The sequence below is a fragment of the Anser anser genome (assembly GCF_964211835.1).
Source record: "Anser anser genome assembly, chromosome: 24".
Taxonomy (NCBI): Eukaryota; Metazoa; Chordata; class Aves; order Anseriformes; family Anatidae; genus Anser; species Anser anser.
Window position 1 is genome coordinate 7,267,821 of NC_139745.1, and position 22,302 is coordinate 7,290,122.

At 52.5% G+C, this 22,302-nt stretch overlaps 1 protein-coding gene across 1 annotated transcript in view; it reads left to right on the forward strand.

The window, feature by feature from the left end:
- The window catches only part of MACF1 (microtubule actin crosslinking factor 1), a 143,250-nt gene that overhangs the window by 111,111 nt on the left and 9,837 nt on the right, over positions 1-22,302 (forward strand). The window contains exons 61-91 of the mRNA XM_083809812.1: positions 759-918; positions 1,401-1,727; positions 2,349-2,433; positions 3,328-3,569; positions 4,001-4,207; positions 4,950-5,069; positions 6,509-6,616; positions 6,973-7,191; positions 7,786-7,989; positions 8,708-8,857; positions 10,011-10,242; positions 10,828-11,054; positions 12,065-12,187; positions 12,293-12,394; positions 12,835-12,936; positions 13,043-13,216; positions 13,323-13,478; positions 13,634-13,831; positions 14,450-14,578; positions 14,899-15,072; positions 15,907-16,062; positions 16,189-16,395; positions 16,527-16,646; positions 16,874-17,043; positions 17,233-17,392; positions 18,101-18,295; positions 19,046-19,174; positions 19,572-19,715; positions 19,902-20,090; positions 20,466-20,583; positions 21,144-21,307. Coding sequence (XP_083665938.1) covers positions 759-918; positions 1,401-1,727; positions 2,349-2,433; positions 3,328-3,569; positions 4,001-4,207; positions 4,950-5,069; positions 6,509-6,616; positions 6,973-7,191; positions 7,786-7,989; positions 8,708-8,857; positions 10,011-10,242; positions 10,828-11,054; positions 12,065-12,187; positions 12,293-12,394; positions 12,835-12,936; positions 13,043-13,216; positions 13,323-13,478; positions 13,634-13,831; positions 14,450-14,578; positions 14,899-15,072; positions 15,907-16,062; positions 16,189-16,395; positions 16,527-16,646; positions 16,874-17,043; positions 17,233-17,392; positions 18,101-18,295; positions 19,046-19,174; positions 19,572-19,715; positions 19,902-20,090; positions 20,466-20,583; positions 21,144-21,307 — 5,191 coding nt within the window. The remainder of the gene's footprint in view (positions 1-758; positions 919-1,400; positions 1,728-2,348; positions 2,434-3,327; positions 3,570-4,000; positions 4,208-4,949; positions 5,070-6,508; positions 6,617-6,972; positions 7,192-7,785; positions 7,990-8,707; positions 8,858-10,010; positions 10,243-10,827; positions 11,055-12,064; positions 12,188-12,292; positions 12,395-12,834; positions 12,937-13,042; positions 13,217-13,322; positions 13,479-13,633; positions 13,832-14,449; positions 14,579-14,898; positions 15,073-15,906; positions 16,063-16,188; positions 16,396-16,526; positions 16,647-16,873; positions 17,044-17,232; positions 17,393-18,100; positions 18,296-19,045; positions 19,175-19,571; positions 19,716-19,901; positions 20,091-20,465; positions 20,584-21,143; positions 21,308-22,302) is intronic.

Here is a 22,302-nt window from a genome sequence, read left to right on the forward strand (position 1 = left end):
TGTTTGGGAGCTGAAGTAGATAGCAGTGGTTTACAATGGCAGGGAAGAGCTCAGATTAAACAAATTCCCTGCAGGGGATGGATGTTATTTTTATTCCTTTAAGCTTTAACATCTAGCTTTAGCAGCAACATCCTGTTGACACCTTTCTGCTGCCTGAATCTCATTTACAAGCTTCTTGTTGCTACATAAGCTAATATGTCAGGTTACAAAGTCACTTCTGAGGGCCGAATTTGACCTCCCGGTGTTTGAAATGGCTGCAGCCTGGACGGACTGTCCGTCCAGCGCTGTGCCGCTACCAGGCTGTCTTTGAACAGCAGCTCAGCAGCTCGGAAACACCAAGAGCTCGGCTACGAGCTGGCCCACATTGAAGGCTCTCTGAGGTGGGGATATTAACGGAAGAAAAGTAGCACAAAGGGAGCCTTTCTGCCGCCTTCACTAGAGAATGAACTGGATCCTAAAGGAACAGCTGCAGAAAAAAGCTTATTTTGCAGATTCTCTGCGTTGCTTTTTGTGTTTGCGTTGCAGCTTGCCTGACAAGGTGTCTCACCTTGCACTGCACAGAGCTGCTTCTGTTCCTCCTTCCTGTCACGGTGCTTTCTGAAGTATTTCCACTTGGCTTCTGATTCTGTTGAAGCCCGTTACGGCTTCCTGGTGCGGAGCCCTGTTGGCAACAGGGCAGTGCCTGCGCTCAGAGCTACTTCCCGTTCTCTGTTCCAAGGGGAGCTGCTCCTTAGTGTTTTGTTTCATCCTTGATACAGGCAGAAGCAGCTGGAGGACATCCTGGTTCTGGCAAAGCAGTTCCACGAAACCACAGAGCCCGTTTCAGACTGGCTGTCGGTGACAGAGAAGAAGCTGGCCAACTCTGAGCCCATTGGTACCCAGACTGCCAAAATCCAGCAGCAGATCAGCCGGCACAAGGTAGGGACCCGTGCGTGGATGAGAGCCGCCAGCGGAGGCGGTTGCCATCAGGTCTCTCTCTGATCGATGTTTCTGCTGTGGCAAGGTGGGTTTTGGCACCAACGAGCCTTGGTGGTGATCAGAGAGGATCCTCTCCATAGGGTCAGCAGCCTATGCAGGCTGCTTTATGTGTAGAGAAGGCTGCAAACCCTAGCCCAGCGATGTGGGTAATATTTAATTGATGTCAGTGTACCTCACGAGGAATGTATCTGCTTCTGGATAGAAAAAACACTCCCATTTTCATGTTTCTGTTAAACTTTTTTTTTTTTTTTAGTATACTTTGCCCGTTCACGGGTGGGTTTTGCATCTCCTTCATTCCTTCAGTTGCATTCGTCATTTCAGTTTCCCCTTTGTTTGATTGTGTTTTTTGTTTTGTTTTGTTTTTATCTCATCTTTTCACTCATGTTTGTTTCTGTTGTCCATTTTGTCCTCCCGGCTTTCAGGCTCTAGAGGAAGAGATAGAGAGCCAGGCGGCCGACGTGGCTCAGGCGGTCGGAGTCGGGCAGAGCCTCTCTGCCCTGAGCTGTGCCGCCGAGCAGAGGCTGCTGGCAGAGAAGCTGGACTCTCTGCAGGGCCGCTACGGCGAGGTCCGCGAGCGGTGCTGCCGGAAGGCAGCGCTGCTGGAGCAGGCCCTGTGTAACGCGAGGCTCTTTGGGGAGGAGGAGGTGGAAGTGCTCAACTGGCTGGCTGAGGTCGAGGACAAGCTCGGCTCGGTATCCGTAAAGGATTACAAACGGGACGTCCTGCAGAAGCAGCATGCTGACCAGCTGGTATTTTCCATTTTCTTCCATGTTTATGTTATTTATTTTGTTGCATTTATTTGCTTTTTTTCATTTGTTTCTGGTCTGACTTTAATTTTAACCAGCGGCAGAACAAGCTTTGACTTTCCTAGGCTTGGAGAAGTGTAAAGAGATTTCATGTGCTAAAAACAATAATTGAAGCCCAAAAAACGGGTTTCCCAGGGGAAACTTCAAATGATTCATTTGCTTTGTGAACAATGTCTGAGCAAGCTTGGCCACCCTGTGCCTTTAGAAAGCTGTTTGCTGTTTCCAAGAATGTGAATTTGAAAAGCCCGGTGGGTTTTCCAAACTAGGTTGGCCACCGAGGAAGCAGTCTGCTTCCGCTCCGTGGGGGCTGTGAAAGCTCTTTTCAAGAGTAAGTTCTTCAGTAATACATACCCTAGGGTTTGGGGTGGGTTTTGCTTTTGAGATTGGTCCCAGAAGTTCCAATAAGTCCCACAGCAGGAGAATGTTGACTGGACTGGAGTCAGATCTGTTGTCCACCCCTGCTGCGCCAGCAGGTCCTGCTCTCTTAGCATCTGTCTGATGCTGGCCAGCAGGACGCAGAGATGATCATGCGAAAGGTTAACTCCAGTTTACCTTTCTGTCCAGGCTTTGAACGAGGAAATTGTGAACAGGAAGAAGAATGTGGACCAGGCCATTAGAAACGGGCAGGCTCTTCTGAAGCAAACCACAGGTAAGGCCAGGAGCTGGGCGTGCTCTGGCTGGCGGGCAGGGGTCTGGGAAGCGCCCATCCCCTGCACTGCGCTTGCTGGGAGGTCTGTGCAGAGGAGGCTGCCGTCCCTCAGAGCTGACAGAAAATTCCCCAAGTAGCTGTTGTACAGCCAGACCTGGATGCCGAGCCACATGTGCTCCGGCTTAGTAAATCCCAAATACCAACACCCAGCTCTGAGAGTGGCGATTCCAACTGGCTGCTCGGCAGTTCTCAGCATGGAGCAGCCCTCTAACACTAGGCAGGGTTTTCTCCTTGCATCCAGCTGCTAAATCACATGGAAAGAGGTTAAAAATACACCAAACCCTTTCCTAATATTGCTTTCCCATACTAAGCAGTTGTTGCTGTTGCCACGTGGGTGTGAGTTTGTGTTTATGAGTGGGAAGAGAGGTCGGGGCAATGCATTTCCTTCAGATGTGGTCTGCTCTGAGCAGATGTGCAGATCTCTGTCCTTGTGGGAGCCCTGGAGCAGGAAGAGGAATTACAAAGAATTTGGCTTGCAATCTCCTGTCCCCTCGGAAATAGCAGTAAAGAGTGAATTGGACCTTTTCTTGTGGAGCTGTGACATATTAGCTGAGAGCTGAGTTCTGGTGGCTCTGGGGCTTGTGGCAAAGAGAGGCTTCACAGCACATTTCCTTCCTATTATAGGCAGGAGGTGGCCGTTACACTGGCTGGCAGAAAGTGTCAGCTCTGAGAGTAGCTTCCTGGCTATAAAAATAGGCTGCTAAGCTTCACTGACGTGCAGAAAAGTGAGACTGAAAGTAGCTATTTACAATGGGGGACAGGGCAGCTGGCTGCTCAAACCCCCCTGCAGCCCCCTCTGCCTGGCGTCACTCAGCCCCTCTTGGTGTCCCGCAGGGGAGGAGGTGTTGCTCATCCAAGAGAAGCTGGACGGAATTAAGACCCGCTACTCGGACATCACCGCCACCAGCTCCAAGGCACTGCGCACGCTGGAGCAGGCTCGCCAGCTGGCCACCAAGTTCCAGTCCACGCACGAGGAGCTCAACTCCTGGATGAGCAAAGTGGAGGAAGAGCTGGCATCCAGCGGGGGACAGTCCCCGGCCGGCGAGCAGATACCACAGTTCCAGCAGAGGCAGAAGGTGGGGAGCAGCGACGCAGCACGCAGGGGGCAGGGACACGAGGGCTGTGTGGGAGGAGAGCTGGCGAGGTTTGCTCGGTGCCTGGGCAGGGAGCGTGGGATAGGCGGTCTGGGACCGTGTTAGGTGGCGATGGGAACAAAGGAGCCCATTGCTCCTTAGTGCAGAGCTGGTGGCTGCTGCGTGTCGCTGTGTTCGTGGGGAAGCCGCCCTCCTCCTCTGCCTCCTTGGCACTCACACATCTGCTAGTGAGCAGCCCAGCCCGCCAGGCCATGCACGTGCTGGCTCTGAGAACAGCTGGGCTGGAGAGCTCGTGCCAGCAGGGAGAAGGGGAGGAACCCGGTCACAAAACCGCTGCAAACCCAGCAGCCAGGTCTGCCCGGGTAGCTGGCACTGCCACCGGAAGGACATGTGTCCATGTGTGCCTTCCCCAGGAGCTGAAGAAGGAGGTGATGGAGCAGCGGCTCGTTCTGGACACAGTGAATGAGGTGAGCCGAGCACTGCTGGAGCTGGTGCCCTGGCGAGCCCGCGAGGGGCTGGATAAACTCGTCTCGGACACCAACGAGCGCTACAAGCTGGTCAGCGACACCATCAAGCAGCGGGTGGAGGAGATAGATGCTGCTATTCAGAGGTCTCAGCAGGTAATTTGATGAACTCCAGGGCCTCCAGGAGGGTTTCTGGGATGAGTGGGAGCGGGAGGGCCTGCACACCGCCGGGCAGGACGGCTGCCATCCTGTTGTGACAGCATGAGGTTGTTCCAGGGTAGCAGCCTGCTCGGAAAGGTTCGTTCTGTATGGAGTGGAGGCTGTGGAATGCCACGAATAACTGCCTGTACTGGCTTTGAGAACTGCCTCCACAGAACTGAATGTGCAAGCAAAATTATCGTGTAAAGTAGAGCTGTCCCTTGCCCTGCAAATGGAGAGGGTGTGGAGGAAGGTGGCAGCATCCCTGTGCTTGCTGTGTCACCATGATGCCCTGGGCCCAAAACTGCCACAGGAGCATCCCCATGGCCCTGGCTGCCCTCAGCAGAGGGGAGCTCTCTGTCAGAAAGCCGTGGCCTGTGCTGGCAGGCATTCCTGCAATAGAGGATGTGTGTGTTAGTGCACGCGGCTGTGTTAACGCGGCCTCTGTGCAGGTGTTCAGCTGTTGGCCTTCCAGGCACAGGGTCAGGGTGTGTGGGGTCACCACTTACATCTTACAGAAGGGCCCTTATTTTTTAAACCCTTGCAACAAGGATGTAGATGTCACTAGTGCCCTGGGTCCATGCTGGTAGGGACAGCGAGCTCCCTGCCCTGCTCTGCTCAAACCAGAGCAGAGATGGGCCCGGAGGCCGCTCTGCCCCGAGGCCTCGGCTGACAGCAGCCTCCCTTCTCCCTCCACCAGTACGAGCAGGCGGCCGACGCGGAGCTGGCCTGGGTCGCTGAGACCAAGCGGAAACTGATGGCTCTCGGTCCCATTCGGCTGGAGCAGGACCAGACGACGGCCCAGCTGCAGGTGCAGAAGGTACGAGCAGTGTGTGTGGGGCTGCCAGGAGGAGCGGGTAGGCGCAGAGGTGGTGGTCTGTGGGCAGTGGGAGGGAGAGCTGGGGCTGGGGCTGGGGCTGTCTCTCAGGGCAGCGGAGCTCTGGAGGGGCTTCTGGTCTTTGTACAGCTGAGCCCAGAGCTCCGAGAGAGGTGCAACGTGTGCCCTTGGTAAGTAAAAGGAAAAAGGAAGGAGAAGAAGGCTTTAGACAAATGAAGTGTTGGACATCTGAAGAGCCTTGAGCAGCTCAGGGTGCCAGAGAGCCGTTCACACGAGCTAAAGACAGAGCGAGCTGGGGTCACCGGGGCCGCACCTCGGTGCTGTGCCCGACTTGCCCGGTTGTTCGGGGCCAGGCCACTGCTCCTGCCCGGGCTGCCCTCGAGGGAGGTGTTCCTTCCTTCCAGGGCTCTGCCCCGGCCACGGCAGCGAGCTCTACCTGTGTCTTGCAGGCACTGCTGGCAGGAGCAGCTTGGAGAGCTGTACCTATTGATTAATGAGGGTACTTTTACATTTGCTTTCTGCTCATTGTTCCTTCCAGTGGGGGACTCCTTGTTTCACTTGTGGCAGCCAGCCATGGAACAAAGAGAAGCTTTTTTTTTTTTGCCTTTTTTTTTTATATGTATCTTTGAGATGAGCTCATGCCTGAAAGAACATGCACTTTAAATAAACGGCCCTTTTCTTCCCACACCAGCCTCAGCAATCAGAGCAGCATACATGCTTATTGGATTTTGTGCATTTAAAACAAAAAAAAAAACCCACACAACACATTGTTATAACGGACGGGGACTGAAGCATTGAGCATTAAGTTAAATTGAGCTCAGCCTGGCTCCCCGCTGCTTGTGGATGTTGTTAATCATGTGGACCTGGGGAATGGCAAAGTTATGGTTAGACGCAGTACTGGAGAGCATGGTTTGGGGGGCTTGAAGTATTCGCTGAACTGATCACAAATGGGTGGTGGAGCTTGTCCTGTGCAGGCAGGGAGCCCTTGGGCCAGGGACCTGCACACAAACGTGTGCCCTCGCGTTCTCCCCCGAGGCACAGCAGTGTTAGACTGACTGACTGCTACCTGGCGTTTTGAGGGGGGGCGCATGCAGGGCAGCCGTGGGTTTCTGATCCGTGGGACAATGACCTGGGTGTGGAAGTTGCTTGGAGCCTGACCTGACACCTAATTTCGAGTGCCATTTTCAGGCCTTTGAAAGAGAGAGGTTAAAATAGATGAGCAGTGAGAAAGCAATGCAGTTATCTGCCTTTTCAGCCAGATGCTCAGTGTGCCATGGGACGCTGGTGCTGAGTTTCGTGCGATCTCCGTGGTGCTGGGGCTGGGCAGCCTGGAGGGGCGGGAGGGCCCCTCATGGGGCTGGGGAGGGGTGGTTGGGCTCCCTTCTCATTCTTTCCCTTTCTTCGGACATTCCTTTCTGCAGGCTTTTTCCATCGACATTATTCGGCACAAAGACTCTATGGATGAACTGTTCAGCCAGCGCAACGAGATCTTCGGGACGTGTGGGGAAGAACAAAAAGCTGTTCTCCAGGTGAGCCTGACTGATATTTAGTGCTGGGGGGGAGACGAGGCGTGGAGAAGGCGAGCGCTCGGCTCTTGCACAGTCTGAAGCAGTTTAAAATTACTCCATCTTCAGGAATTCCCACCAGTGACACTTAGCAGAGATCTCTTTATATTTATTAGTCTCTTTTATTGCAGTATTTTTATTGCAGTGTTTGGGGAAGGAGGGTAGTGAGGTTTCTGAGGCTGCTTTAATTGGAATTACAGCTTGTGCACGTGGATCGACGCCACCGAGCGCACCTCCTCTCTTCCAGCTCACAGCGTGCGGCTGGCAGTGTTCCTGTGCCCTTTTGTATCCATCGCTAACTCTCCTCCCGTTCCTTTTAGGAGAAAACAGAGTCCCTGGTGCAGCAGTATGAAGCCGTGAGCCAGCTCAACTCAGAGCGCTACGCTCGTCTGGAGCGTGCGCAGGTCCTGGTGAACCAGTTTTGGGAGACCTACGAGGAGCTGAACCCTTGGATCGAGGAAACGCAGGCCCTGATCTCGCAGCTGCCCCCTCCAGCCATCGACCACGAGCAGCTCAAGCAGCAGCAGGAGGACATGAGGGTAAGGCGATGGCTGAGCCCGCAGCTCCTGCGCCAGCTATTGCTGGGTCAGCACTTCTGGCTTGAATGGAGGTGCAGCACTCACAGGGCCAGAGTGGGCCATTTTTCTGCTTTGTTTTGTTTTTTTTTCCCTGTTCTTTTCTTTCTGGGGATCCTACCTATGTAACACAAGGGTGCCTTGGTCATACCACTTGGGAATCACTAGATAAGTTGGATCATTTCTTACTAAAATACAGATGAAACCCAGGGGAGCCTGGTTGTCTCTGGATCTCTTGCCTGACTGCAATATGGAGGAGAGCATTGTACTTTTAGGGTAGAGAGATGCAAAGGAAGTTTTTGTTGTCATCCCCTTGGGGACCACAGGGAGGGTCAACAGACAGAGCTGCCTGGGGCAGCTCGAGTGGGGCGGCGTGCCTGTGCACACCATGGGAAGAGCCGAGCACCACGTGTTTGGCACATGCTGGGTCAAGAAATCCGTGGTGTGCGTGCACTACCAAATGCAATCGTGGCTCTTTGAGTGTTGTGTGAAATAAATAGGCAGCAGCTCTCAGTAGACATCTAAACAATTGTCTTTCCCCCCCATCTTATTCCCTAGCAACTGAGAGAGTCTATTGCTGAACATAAGCCTCACATTGACAAGCTGCTGAAAATCGGACCACAGCTCAAGGATCTCAACCCTGAGGAAGGGGAGATGGTGCAGAAAAAGTACTCAACAGCAGAGGCCATGTACGCCAAAATCAAGGAGGAGGTGTGTCAGCGGGCTCTTGCGCTCGATGAAGCTGTCTCGCAGTCCACTCAGGTACGCTCCTGGGGTGCCAAGCAGCCAAGTCCGCTACGCGTTTATTGCAGTCCCCTGGGGAAGCCACGTGCTTTGAAATGCAGTTTTATTCCTGTGTTAGGATTGTAAAACCCTTTATAGGGCACAACATAGGCAGACACCTTCAGGGTAGTTTTCAGCTGACTGCTGGGCAGGGCCCCCGCTCAGTACTGACCGCAGAAGGAGGGGAGAAGGAGTTTGAATCTAGACATGGTAAATAGAGCAATAAATTTTTACAACCTTCATAATGATGCTCATTCAAAGGGGCTGTTTTGGCATCCACCCAAGGTTGGGAGGGCCCAGAGAGCCTCCTTAAAGAGCTCGGAGAGATAAGTTTCATTTCTGATAAGCAAAGCACTGCTCTGTGTGTGAACAGCCGCAGGATCATTTGTATAGGAGAGCTAATTGCCATCTCCAGGGTCTGGGCATCTCTAGAGGAGACCTACGGATTGGTGGCTGCAGGATCAGAGATATGAAAGGAAGGGCAGAGATTGTAGGTGCTAAAGGTCATAAGGGGGTAATGAGTTTCTGCCACACAGGTTCAGGGTTTATGGTTCCTAGTTATGTTTCATTTCACCCAGTGTTACTGTAGTGCAGTTGGTTTTTGTCATGTCTGGGTGTCTTTTTTTTTTTTTTTAATTTTATTTTATTCCTGTATTGTTTAGTCACTTCTCTTGGTTTGCACTTGTATTAACTCCAAGTTTTTCCCCCCCATACATCCCTCCCGTCTCATCTCTCACTCACATTGTGGAATGTGTTATCTGTGTGTGTTGCTGCCTGTTCCTGTCTTCCCCACATGGTCCCATTTCATTGTTGTGTTGACTACGCCCCACCATTGCAGATTACAGAGGTAAGCCCCACCATGGTAGACATTCATTTACACTCTTTCCTTGGGCTGAAATGATTCTGTTTTACACCCAGGCTTTTATTTCTGGTTCATGCACAGCTCAGCTGAACTTGCTTAAGAACTAACTGAGGAGGAAAAAAAGTCACGTTTCTGAGATGGCTTTTGTTGCATTGCTGCCTGGTTTCAGCCGTGGCCAGCTTCCACTGGGAATGCTTCATGCAAAGCAGAGGTTTCGCTTTTGAAGCGGTTTGCACTGCTGCACAGAGCTTTCTGCTCTAGCTGAACTTCCCATTTGCTCCTGCTTGTTGGCTAAGCCAGCGTGCCCATGATCAACTTTGCACCAAGATCCCATCTCGTCTCTGCTGTTAGCTGGGACTGGGCAAAAGCCAATGCTGGCATCCTGCAGGGGGAGACGTGAGGAGCACCGGGGCTGGCAGCCCGGTGCAGCAGGGCTGCCCTCCTTCTCACCAGCAGAGACGACTTGGTGTCTTTCAGGCCAAAGTTGACTTTTCTTCGTTAAAAAAAACATAAAGCCATATGTATATTAAAAAAAAAAAAAAGCAAACTGTGCTAGACCCTCTTCCTTGGCTTTCTGATTTTGCTTTTGTTGAAACCCCCGTTCCTTGGCAGCTCACTCTGCTCCTCCCTGTGTGCATGCAGCCTTTCCCCGTTTCCCCCTGACCATGCCAGGGCGGTTTTCTTGCTCTCGTTGCACCAAGCTGAGGTTTCCTTCAGCACCAAAAACAGGCGCTCTTCCAGCAGCGTCTCTGCGCAGATGATAAAACAAATGGGATTTGGTTTTCGTGTCATGCTGCCCATCTGCCAGCAGCGGGACAGCAGTCAAAACGTGAATGTTGAACATCATCACAAAGCACTGCCGTGTTTGGTTCACAGTTGCCTGTGCCGGCGCTGTGAGTGTGTTTGGCTGACTTAGGGTTGGATTCCTTTGAGTTGGTGCAGCCCGGGGCTGTGTGCAGCAAATAAGAGCCGAGGCAGGCATGAACAGGAGGCTGCAGGTGTAATTGCTGTTGCTGGCAATGTTTGTCCTCTCCGAGAGGCCGCTGGGCGCAGCGCTAAGGGCTGTTGCACAGGCAGGGAGTGATGCAGTGCTGTTTAATCTCATCTCACCTGCCCTAATGGACTTGCTCCTCCTCAGTTCCATGACAAGATCGAGCCGATGCTGGAGACGCTGGAGACCCTCTCCTCCCGCCTGCGCATGCCGCCCCTCATTCCCGCCGAGGTCGACAAGATCCGGGAGTGCATCAGCGAGAACAAAAACGCCACGGTGGAGCTGGAGAAGCTGCAACCCTCCTTCGAGGCTCTGAAACGCCGCGGGGAAGAGCTGATCGGCAGATCGCAGGGAACAGACAAGGACCTGGCAGCGAAAGGTATCTCGGGGTGGTATCAGCCAGAGGAGAATTGTTTCTCCTCTGTATTTGTGACTGCTCAGGCTGAGGTTTCAGCTCAGCTGAGCTGAGCCATCACCGTGAGTTGGTCTCTTGTGGCAACTGTTGGTGGTCCCCAATGAAACAATTTGTTGGTGTTGATTCAGCTCGTAATGGAGGGAAGGAACATCCCCAGCACAAAAAGACCTTTCAACACAATTGGCACTAATTGGCACCTTGGTTTGGAGCTCAACAGCCACCTCATGAACTGAGTGAGCATAGACTTCACGCTAGAGATGGCCTGAACAGAGGTTCATTGGAGGAGATTATGTGGACAGATTTGTCCTGAGCTTGCCTGCACATAAATAAAGGCTTAATTTCTGCAAGCCAGGGTTTCTCCTGTCCCTGAGTATCCCTCATAGTTAATGCTCTGATAGCCCCATCCGCCTTTAATTCCCATTTGAATATTCTGTTGGCTATTTCTAAGTGGAAAGTTTTTGTAAAATGCTTTTGAGTTGTAAAAATGTTACCATGGGGCAAGATAAGTCAGTCTTCTCCTTGACTGACTGTTTTCTTTCCTACTTTCAGTAATCCAGGATAAGCTGGATCAGATGGTCTTCTTCTGGGAAGACATCAAAGCCCGGGCGGAGGAACGTGAGATGAAGTTCCTTGATGTCCTGGAGCTTGCGGAGAAGTTCTGGTATGACATGGCAGCCCTCCTGACTACCATCAAGGACACACAGGACATCGTTCATGACCTGGAGAGCCCAGGCATTGACCCGTCCATCATCAAGCAGCAGGTGGAAGCAGCAGAGGTGAGGACCACGGGACTGTTCCTCTGTCTGGAGCTTGTTTGCACCCACCTTGTAAGATAGATCGGGATAGGTCTTAAATATGAGCATGGCTAAACGTGTCTGTAGAACACATTTGTAGGCAGTCAGTCAGATTATGAAACGTTTCTGTCGTAATTTGGAACTGCAGGGAAAAAACAGAAGTCTATTTTACATTTACCTCCCCACCTCCACCACCCCCTGTTCCAGACAAGGAAATAATGCTTAAATCACTTTTTTTGCTACCGTTTTGGAAAGTTTATCAAGCATGCGGTCAGAGTTGTGTGCCCACATGTTTGAGTGATGTGGAAGTTTGCACGGTTCTGCTCCCAGTCTGTGTAGAAGGCATCTGAGTGCTGTCTAGCGTGGGAAGTGTATATTTAGATTTTGGTTAGAGTGGAGATAAGTGTAAAGCTGGGTGGGCTTGGATTTGTATGTTGTTGTGTGGTTGTTTCAAGTAAATGGTGAAATCCACTTCAGGTGTTTGCATATCGACTAGGCTTGGACCTTGGAGAGATGGCGTGTTACGTTATGTTGCTCTTTGCTAAGTTTGTCCTTTCTATTTTTGTTTTATAACCACTCTGACTTTGGTTTGCAACTTTTGAGTCTCAAAAACTAATTCCTGTATTGACAAAATATTCCTGTAAACAGTACATCTCTTGTAAACAGCATCTTCAGTGAGGCAGTTCAGGCTCACATCAAGCTAAATACAGAATTCCTTCTTTTAGTTCCCCCAAACCCTGCAAACAGCTGCGTTGCCACTCTGGCCAGAGGTGGGAGCAGAAAAGGTTGGCAGTGGCAGTGCTGGTGAGCAGGGCACCCATCTGCTTGCTTTGTAATGTAGCCCTGGGGTCTGGCCTTGAGCTGCTGGCCAGGATGCAGGACATATCCAGCGCAGAAAGGACTTTCCGCGCTTTAGCCCTTCTATTTGTGGGGAATTTTTGGAAGAGCATTTAATAATAAACATTTTCCGTTCACCATTATGTTGTATGCAGACTATTAAGGAGGAAACGGATGGCTTGCATGAAGAGCTGGAGTTCATCCGACTCCTTGGAACTGACTTAATTTTTGCCTGTGGCGAAACTGAGAAACCAGAAGTGAAAAAGAGCATTGATGAGGTAGGAAGAACAGCAGTCCCTCATTCAGATAAAATCAGATAGGAGCAAGTGAGAGCTCAAGTGGAAAAGCCTAACAAATTTTGTGGGCAATCTTGTGTTCTGCAGATGAACAATGCGTGGGAAAATCTAAACAAAACTTGGAAGGAAAGGCTTGAAAAGCTCGAAGAAGCCATGCAGTCGGCTGTGCAGTACCAAGATACTCTTCAAGTAAGAGATAGGGCTGTTTATGTGTGGTGGGTAGACGTGGGAACATCACCATGAATCCTCTCCCTGAAGCTGTACTAGGATTTGCAGTAAAGCAAGGCAGGAAAATGTCTCCTGTGTGACTGTTTACAGCCTCTGTTAGACCCTGATCTTACCAACCAGCTCCAAAGAATAGCAAATGTTTGACTGCATTTGTTTTTCCAAGTCTGTCTTTGCTTCTGCACAGCAGAGCAGGATGAGCCTGGCTGCCATCGCTTTCTTACAGAGGAAGCAGGGAGGTGAAAGACCTTGCAGAAGTGTGTGCTGGAGGGAGGCATCTCTGCCCCCCAGGGGAAAGTTTGGTGGCTGCATGGTGATGAGGGCACCTGCCCCATTTTCCCAGCTGGCTGTGGGAGAGCGTTGTTTGCCTTTCCCTTTGTTAACGGTGTCTGCGCTCATTTCAGGCCATGTTTGACTGGCTGGATAATGCTGTGATTAAACTCTGCAACATGTCTCCTGTCGGCACTGACCTCAACACAGTTAAGGAGCAAATGAACGAGATGAAGGTACGCGGGCAGAGTCGGGCCGCTTCTCTGGTGCTTGCTTTACATCACAGAGCTCTCGCTCGAATGATTCATTTCTTTCTGGTTTTTGTCCTGCTTGTTTTGGCAGGAGTTTAAAATGGAGGTTTACCAGCAGCAGATTGAGATGGAAAAGCTTAATCACCAAGGTGAACTGATGCTAAAAAAAGCTACAGATGAGACAGACAGAGACATCATAAAGGAGCCGCTAACAGAGCTGAAACATCTCTGGGAGAATTTGGGCGAGAAAATTGCTCACAGACAGGTACAGAGGAGATCTGGGCTCTTACCAGTGCGGGGTTGAAATTCATTCAGATGCTCCCCCTCCTTTCTGACTTAAACTTTCCTTTTCCTTCCCTGTCATTGCCCAGCACAAGCTAGAAGCTGCTCTTCTGGCACTTGGGCAATTCCAGCACGCGTTAGCAGAGCTGATGGCATGGCTGACCCACACAGAGGAGTTGCTCGATGCACAGAAGCCCATCAATGGAGACCCAAAAGTCATTGAGGTTGAACTTGCAAAGCACCATGTGAGTAGTCTCACTCTATGTCACTTTTTGATCCATTCCTGTTGCACAGTTTTCTCTCATGAAGGGTTTGAGTTGGTTCAAGTCCGCAAGAGCACGCTGGAAGTAACAGGGCGTTTACGGAGATGTCCAACATTTGCCCAACGTGTCTCATGTAGGTGCTGAAGAACGATGTCTTGGCCCACCAAGCCACCGTGGAGACAGTGAACAAAGCAGGCAACGAGCTCCTGGAGTCAAGCGCAGGGGACGATGCCAGCAGCCTGCGGAACCGCCTGGAGAAGCTGAACGCGTGCTGGGAGTCGGTGCTGCAGAAGACGGAGGAGAGGGAGCAGCAGCTGCAGTCCACCCTCCAGCAGGTCAGGGCACATGGCAGGTACTGGCCTGCGCAGAGGGGAGCCGCTTCTGGAGCGAAGGGGAGAGGAGCTGGAGACCCTGGGCTTTCAATGCCGTGCTTTCCATCTAACTGTCCTGGAGCAGTGCAGTGCCTGCCCGGGGATGCAGCAGCATCAGGCACTGCTGCGGGTGCAAGCTCGGCTGGCCCCACGCGGCGCTGACCTCCCCTCCTCTGCCCTGGGGCAGATCAGCAGCGTGCTGCATCTTCCCTGGTTTTGCCTCAAAATAGTCCACAGGTGTTTGTCACCCTGAGCTGAAAAATTAATTATTTCTCTCTTGCAAGAAGATGGGGCTTTATGGTGGAAGTGCAGAGGGACTTTTACCTTCTCAAGCTAGAGATGCACTAGCTTCACAGTGAGATTTAGAAGCAGGTGGTTTTTTGTTTGCAAAACCAACTGTGTTTTGTTTATTTGCCAGACTGATATGGTTAAGGGGGTACCTTGTGCATCCCCTCTTAACGCGCTGTTCAATCCAGCTCTGCCTCTTTATCTGGTTTTGAAGCAAGCACAGCGTTAACCCTGGCGCATGATCAATGGTGGCTGATGTCATCTGATGGTGGCCGATTATATGTTCCCGAACAGGCCCAGGGTTTCCATGGTGAGATTGAAGACTTCCTCCTGTGGCTAACAAGAATGGAGAGCCAATTGTCTGCATCGAAGCCCACGGGAGGTCTGCCAGAAACTGCCCGGGAACAGCTCAATGCCCACATGGTAATTTCTTGGGGCAGATTTTTAGTACTTTCAATTCCACAAGCTTTTGTCTGTCAAATATCAGCATCAAAACTTCTCCTTTATGTGTTTGATGGGAAGGGAGATGAGAGCTTCTCTGCTCTCTTACAGATAAATTTGCACTTGATGCCTGGACAAGCATCACAATGCTTTAAGCACCGTCCTCTGCTCAAAGTGGCACGCTGCTGTCACTGTGCTGCCTACCCAGAACTTAATTTTCTCATCACTTTGAGTTGCAGGGAGCTGCAGCCCCTTTCTGAGCTCCTGCTTTGTCTAACGCTTCGGTGCTGCCTCGCTTGCAGGAGCTGTACGGCCAGCTGAAAGCCCAGGAGGATGTGTACAGCCAGCTGCTGGCCAAGGGGCGACTGATGCTGCTGAACCGTGATGACTCGGGCTCCGGCTCCAAGACGGAGCAGAGCGTAGCGCTGCTGGAGCAGAAGTGGTGTCTGGTCAGCACCAAGATGGAGGAGAGAAAGGTAGTGTTTGCAGAGACGCCGTCCATCCTTACCCCACGAGCTGGTCCAACAGCAGGTGCCCCCTGCCTGCTGCTCTGTTCTACCCTGACAGTGCATGGAGCCAGACAGAGCTGGAGAGGAGGGTTGTTTTTTTTTTTTAATAACCTCTCTTGGGTCGCACAGGTTGAATTTGTCATCTAAATGTCAGGCTGAATTTGTCATCTAAGCTGTCTGAGAGCTGAGCTGTTATTTATTTCTACATAGTTGTAAAATTTGGTTAAATCACACAGAAAATGAGAGTGAAATTGCATTTGGATTAATTTTGAGAAGGGGTGGTAAGAAACCTGCAGCTCTGAAAGACACGCTTTGTTGGTCCTCTGTGTGAGACAGCAGGCCAAATCCTCCTCTGAGCTGACTCCATTCTAGTGTTTTGGCCAGTGATGAGATAAAACAAGGGACGTGGTGGCCTCAGCCCAGAATAAATTTGTGGTGCTGCAGCTGTTGCCATCGAAATGTCATCCACCTCCCATTTACTGAGAGCTCTTCCCATGGTGATCCCTTTCTCGGGAAGCTGAGGGCGACGCAGCTGCTTGTGTGTCGATAATGGAGTTGTCTCCCCTTTCACGTGCGACTCTCGCCCGTGGGTTTTGAAAGAAACCAATTCTGAAGCGGCGGCTTTCATTGAAACCTCCTCGCCTTGGTAAACAAGTCGTGTTTCCTGGCTGAGCCGACAAGGTTCCCATTAGAGGCGCGTTTCAGCAGGGACACAAAGCCTGCCCTTGTCTGTGAAACCGCAGATCGGGAGCTCTCGCCCTCAGTGTTGGTTTTTTCCCCCCTCCCTCCCCACTGCTGTAGGCGAAGCTGGAGGAGGCACTTGCCCTGGCCACGGACTTCCAGAACTCCCTCCAGGACTTCATCAACTGGCTGACGCTGGCTGAGCAGAGCCTAAACATCGTGCCCCCGCCCAGCCTCATCCTCAGCGCCGTGCTGGCCCAGATCGACGAGCACAAGGTGCGCAGGACGGCTTCACGGGGTGGTGGGAGCAAGTGTGGGACCTGAACCCTGACCCATGCACAAGGTGCTTGTGGGCACGTCCAGGGCTCCTTATGGATAGGAGCACTTCTTTGCTGTTTGCAGGTGTTCGCCAACGAAGTGAACGCTCATCGGGATCGCATCATTGAGCTGGACCAAACTGGGAACCAGCTGAAGTTTCTCAGTCAAAAGCAGGACGTGGTGTTGATCAAGAATCTGCTGGTGAGCGTCCAGTCCCGCTGGGAGAAGGTCGTGCAGCGCTCAGTGGAGCGGGGCCGGGCTCTTGATGACGCCAGGAAGCGAGCCAAGCAGGTGAGGAACACGGGGAGGGTGCAACAGACCCCGAGGTACGGCCAGCCTTGGGGGCAGGAGGTCCCGAGACCAGAACGGGACTGGAGGCAGCTTCAGTGTGAAGTTTCAAACTTGCTTCTGTTTCTTTGCAGTTCCACGAAGCTTGGAAGAAGCTGATTGATTGGCTGGAGGATGCAGAGAATCACCTGGATTCCGAGCTGGAGATTTCCAATGATCCTGACAAAATCAAGCTCCAGCTCTCCAAACACAAGGTAGAGCTCTGATGATGCAAGACTGGCACTGGCTGTGGGGTGGGAGGGCAATTTGTCAGGAGGGAGCGGGGCAATATCTCCTCTGCTCTCAGAACAGGGGAAAGGCATGGCCGTGCTTACTGCTGCAGTGGAAAACCTACAGCCAGGGATCCACACAAGAGCGCCATGTATCTTCTTTGCGAGGTCAGGCTTTCTGAAGCAGTTTTGTTTTCTCTCCCCATTCCCAGGAGTTCCAGAAGACGCTGGGTGGAAAGCAGCCTGTCTACGACACCACCATCAGGACGGGCAGAGCCCTCAAAGAAAAAGCCTTGCTTCCGGATGACACTCAAAAGCTGGACAATTTACTGGGAGAAGTCCGGGATAAATGGGACACAGTGTGCGGCAAATCTGTGGAAAGGTAAATCCACCCCCGGTATTGTACCAGCAGTGCTTGTTTGCCAGGGGCTGGCAAAGCGGGGAGCAGTGGAAGGGAGGTTGGACTGAGAGCACATGGTGATTTTGTGGGGTGGTCAGAGGGTGGAGAAGTTTACTGGGCAATGACAAAAGGAGATGTTCGTGAAAGTTCATGGGGACATCTGTTTTTCAGGCAGCACAAGCTGGAAGAAGCCCTCTTGTTCTCTGGCCAGTTCATGGATGCGCTGCAGGCCCTGGTGGACTGGCTGTACAAGGTGGAGCCCCAGTTAGCTGAAGACCAGCCTGTCCACGGTGACCTGGACCTGGTCATGAACCTGATGGATGCTCACAAGGTGAGAGCTCCTTCTGCAGGTCTTCTTGGGGATGTGAGCAGAGCTCGTCTTCCCTGAGTGCCAAACAACAGAGGAGCCAAAGCTGGTGGCTCGCCATGGAGCTGCATGTCTCACTGCGTTGAGGTGGACAAGGAGGGCAAAAACAGACTGAACAAGAGGGAAGAAACTTTTCTGTTCCTGGAATGGTTTCAGGGCCTGGAGCTGTGTTCCTCCAAGACACTACCAGATAGATCTGTTGAGGATTTAGTTTTGAAGAGGTGGCTGAGTTTATAGTCCTCTATAAACTTTGGTCTTGGCAGTTTTCTCCAGCGTGTCTCAGAAGCTGGCGCTCCCAGTTTTGGATTAGGTCACACATGAAATCTCCAGGCAGGGCTTGGGCTTCTGCTCAAAGCAGCCGCTTGCGCTGCAGCCTGAGCTTTCTGCTCTGGGTCACGGCCACTCTGCAGGGTGCTGTGGTGGCAAGTCTGGGCTCCTGCCCTTCTCAGAGCCTTGACCGTGCTGAGTTCTCTGCCCATGTGCACTTAGGTTGAAACATGCTCAGGTGTTGCATGTGCTGGGCAGCTCCCAGCCTGCCTGCCATCCCACGTAGCTGGGCGGTGGGTGCACAACCCATGCTACAAACTATTCTAGATGTGGCCTCCAGTCTTATCCCGCCTGAAACAGCTCTCTGGGATTGACCCATTTGGCTTTTGCCCACTCTTCCTTCAGGTCTTCCAGAAGGAGCTGGGGAAGCGCACGGGGACTGTCCAGGTGCTCAAGCGCTCCGGCCGGGAGCTCATCGAGAACAGCCGGGATGACACCACCTGGGTGAAAGTGCAACTGCAAGAGCTGAGCAACCGCTGGGACACAGTGTGCAAGCTGTCTGTGTCGAAACAAACACGCCTGGAACAGGCCCTGAAGCAGGTGAGCAAAAGGCTACCAGTGGAAATGGGTTTGGAGAGCTTTGCCCGTGCCGCAGGGCTGTGCCCTGGGGTGCGACACGGATGCCTCCCTTGGAGAAGATGCGCCAGGCGCTTCCCCCTGTGCCCAGGCAGAGGCAACCAATTTCCTGGCTAAGCAAGACACCCCAGTCCTGTAGCAGTTACCAGCGAGAACTGCAAAGCAGCACCAGTTCCTTACCTTTTCCTCAATGAAGAGCCAATAAAGGCTTGTTTGAAAAGGGAGGATGGAAAGATCTTGCTGATGTGCGCAGCAGGCAGGTGGGAATAGGCTGCTGATCAGAGGCTGTTCAGGCTTGGTTTTGCTAAAGTCCAGTGCAAGAAAAAGACATTGAGCTGAACTTGAGCTGAAAGAAAGGTCAGAAGGCTCTTACGTAGATTTTATGTCAACTAGGCAATTTGCAGAATAAACTACCCAGGTGCCAAATTGGCCAGAGCACAGGTAGCTGGGCTGTTTTTAAAAACCACCGAGTTCTGGAGCGCAGCTGGTGCCAAGGAGAGGGCCAGGAGCATGACCACTGCCTGTGGGTTCAGGGCAGAGCTGCAGAGCCCTGTGCTGGTGCTGGGCAAGCCCAGGCCAACAGACAGGTCTTTCTTCTCTTTCCTTTTTCTTCTTTTAAAGTCCCTTTCAGTCCCTTGTCTGTCCAGCTCCCAACTGTGACTTGCCCGGCACGTGTCCCAGGGAGGGCTGATGCATGTGCTTCTGTGTCCGCAGGCAGAGGAGTTCAGGACGGCCGTGCACATGCTGCTGGAGTGGCTCTCGGAAGCAGAGCAGTCCCTGCGCTTTCGGGGAGCACTTCCCGACGATGCTGAGGCACTGCAGTCCCTCATCGACGTTCACAAGGTGACAGGGAGCTCTGGATCGCAGTGTGGAGCTGCCCTCGGGGTCAAGGGCAGGTGCCAGGAGCATGGGGCGGCTCTCTGCCTTCTCTTTTTAGAGCAACCTGAGCAAAATTTGCGGGCAACAATACTGCAAAATAATCCGTTTGGGCCTTGTTTAAGTTCCCGTGTTCTGTGTTTCAAGGGATGAAGGGAAATTAAATTGGCTTTATTAAAAAAAAAAAAAAAAAAAGACACCAGTTGGCTGGAAAATAATATGGGCATTATATGGGCATTAATTTTGATGAGAAGTGTTCCCATGCAGAGCTCGCAGGTGGGTGCAGGGTGGGGGCTGGCAGGGCTGGGTGGTCCCTGCCGTGTGCCAGCCCTTCACACCTGGCCCGCGTGTGCCCCTCTCCCAGGAGTTCATGAAGAAAGTGGAGGAGAAGAGGGTGGACGTGAATGCAGCAGTGGGGATGGGAGAGGTCATCCTGGCCGCCTGCCACCCTGACTGCATCACCACCATCAAGCACTGGATCACCATCATCCGGGCCAGGTTCGAGGAGGTGAGTCCCCAGGGCCGCACTGTGCAAGGGACACCAAGAGCACGGGCTCGTGTCCAGCCAGCGTGGTCAGCTCTGGGACAGTGTGTCCCTGAGCTGCTGCCCAGCCCCAGAGCGTGCCCGTGTTGTTGCTTTTCATCCCCCTGGTTTCCCCTGCTGGGCTGATGGTCCTCTCGGCTCCTCCAACAGGTTCTCACGTGGGCCAAGCAGCACCAGCAGAGGCTGGAGTCTGCGCTTTCAGAGCTGGTGGCGAACGCAGAGCTTCTGGAAGAGCTCCTGGCTTGGATCCAGTGGGCTGAGACCACCCTGATTCAGCGGGACCAGGAGGCAATGCCACAAAACATCGATCAGGTCAAAGCCCTCATCACTGAGCACCAGGTACACCTTGTGCTGAAGCAAGTTTGCTTTTCTGTGCCATGGGGAGCATCGCAGGCCCTTGGAGAGGGCAAATAGGGTTTTATTCCTGCCGTGCTGTGGGGGAGGCACTGAATTCTGTTTAAGTCGCTGTTAAAATAGCATCTTGCACATCCCAAGCTGCCACTTAGGAGCAAAGCCAGCCCAGGGGATGAAATCAGGTGTTTGCAGACCCGAGTTAGAGCTGTGCAATTGCCTGACTGCGAGCCCACATCCCTCAACACACCTGTGTTCTCCGTGGGCTCGGCACGTCCAGGGAGAATCCAAAGCAACAGTGGCTGGAGGCCAAAACCATCTCGAAACTGCTCACATTCTCTTGTTGCTTCTGTGTTTTGACAGTCCTTCATGGAGGAGATGACACGGAAACAGCCGGATGTGGACCGGGTCACCAAGACGTACAAGAGGAAAGCCACTGAGCCCCCCCACGGGCCGTTCATCGACAAGTCCCGTAGCAACAGTACGTTCCCCTTCAGGGAAACATGTGCTATGGTGGGAGGAAGTGGAATACATAGGAAACTAATTAGCTCTGATTATCAATTACCGAGGCATCCTGCACTGACAGCCACCAGGAAGGCAGTTGAAGCTTGTCAGGAGGGGAGAATCCAGGTGGCAATTACAAAACCGCCTCTGCCAGGGGTGCTGAGCCTGCCCTCGTCTTGGTTGTCTCAGCGGCGCTGGGAGGCGCACACTGTCACTTCTCTTTGGGTTCTTCCTGCACTTCTTTTGTGATTTGTTATTTAATTAATTAGTTTTCCATACATTGCTTCTTGAAGGCAGAGTTCTCTGAATCCCCTGGTGCCAGGGAGCGCTGGCAGGGCTTGGGGTGCAAGCTCCTGCCCCGTCCTCCTGCCTGGGGACACGGCTCCAGCCTGCGCTGCCGTTCAGAGAGCAGCAGGGCTGTGGGAGCCTTTCTGCTTGAAATGCACAGTGCATTTCTTTGCTGCTTGTCCTTGACCGCTCGGACTGAGTGAACCCATCGACGCAACCTCAAACAATGCGTTTTCTCCCTTTTTCCAGGAAAATCTTTGAGCCAGGCTGCCCCCCCTGCAATGCCCATTATCTCCCAGTCGGAAACGAAGAACCCCCGGATCAACCAGCTCTCGGCCCGCTGGCAGCAGGTCTGGCTGCTGGCGCTGGAGCGGCAGCGGAAGCTCAACGATGCCCTGGACCGGCTGGAGGAGGTAACGGCCGCGCTGCCCGGCCGGGTGGGGAGCGGTGCCCGGGGGCTGCGCGCCGCCCTGGCACCAGAGGTGCTTGAAATTAGTGCTGCTGCTTAAATTGCCTGGGCCTCGCAGACTGTTCTGCTGCCTTTCTGAAAATGCCGAAAGAAAAAGGAAAAAAAAAAAAAACTTCTAAAACATTACGGCTGGAAACTGCCTTCTTTAATTAACTGCACATTAATGAACTGCTTTGTGCTCCTGCAGTTGGTATCTATCGAGGTAATGACAGCCAGGCCTGCTTTATTCCTAGTAATTAGTTTAACTGATTAGTGCTACTGTATATATCTTTTCCAAACATCTAATGTAATTTTTGTTTTTATTTATGCTTAACAAAGCAGCTATGCCCAGAAGTGAGTGTTTTTGTTTTTCGTTGCTTTTTCTGTAGGTCAGTTCAGTTTATGCGTATTAATGTTTTTCCTTTGTTGCTTTTAACTCCAGGAATGTTTGTTTTGTTGTATTTTTTAAAATGTTCAGAATTGTTGCATTACCTCGCTGTAAGCTCTTTCAGCTGGTGGGGTTGTGGGAGCCCTTTTGGGGGGGTGGTCAAAAGGGGTGTTAGTTTAAAAGGAGGGTGAGGGGCTTGTCCCAGCCTGGTGGCGTGGGCATTGCTGCCAGGGTTCGCAGCGCTGGGATGTGCCCCAGCTGCTGCCTTTCCTGGGAGATGAGCAAGAAAGCTTTCTGTGCTGCTTACGGGGAAAGGGAGAGGGGAGACGAGCACCCACAAGGGTGGCGGCTGTGGGTGTTCCTCCCCGGCAGAGCGCGGGGCGTTGACAGGCGAGGTGCAGGCGAGGAGACGCCCCAGAGGTGTGCGGCGAGGCGGGTGTGTGTGCGTCTGTGTGCACGTAGCTAGCTCTGCGTCTGTGTCCGTACACGGCCGTGGGGGACGCTTCATCCCGTGTCGGTGCTGACGTGACGCCCGGTCCGCGTGGTGCTGTGGGCTGCGCTGTGTGTCGTGC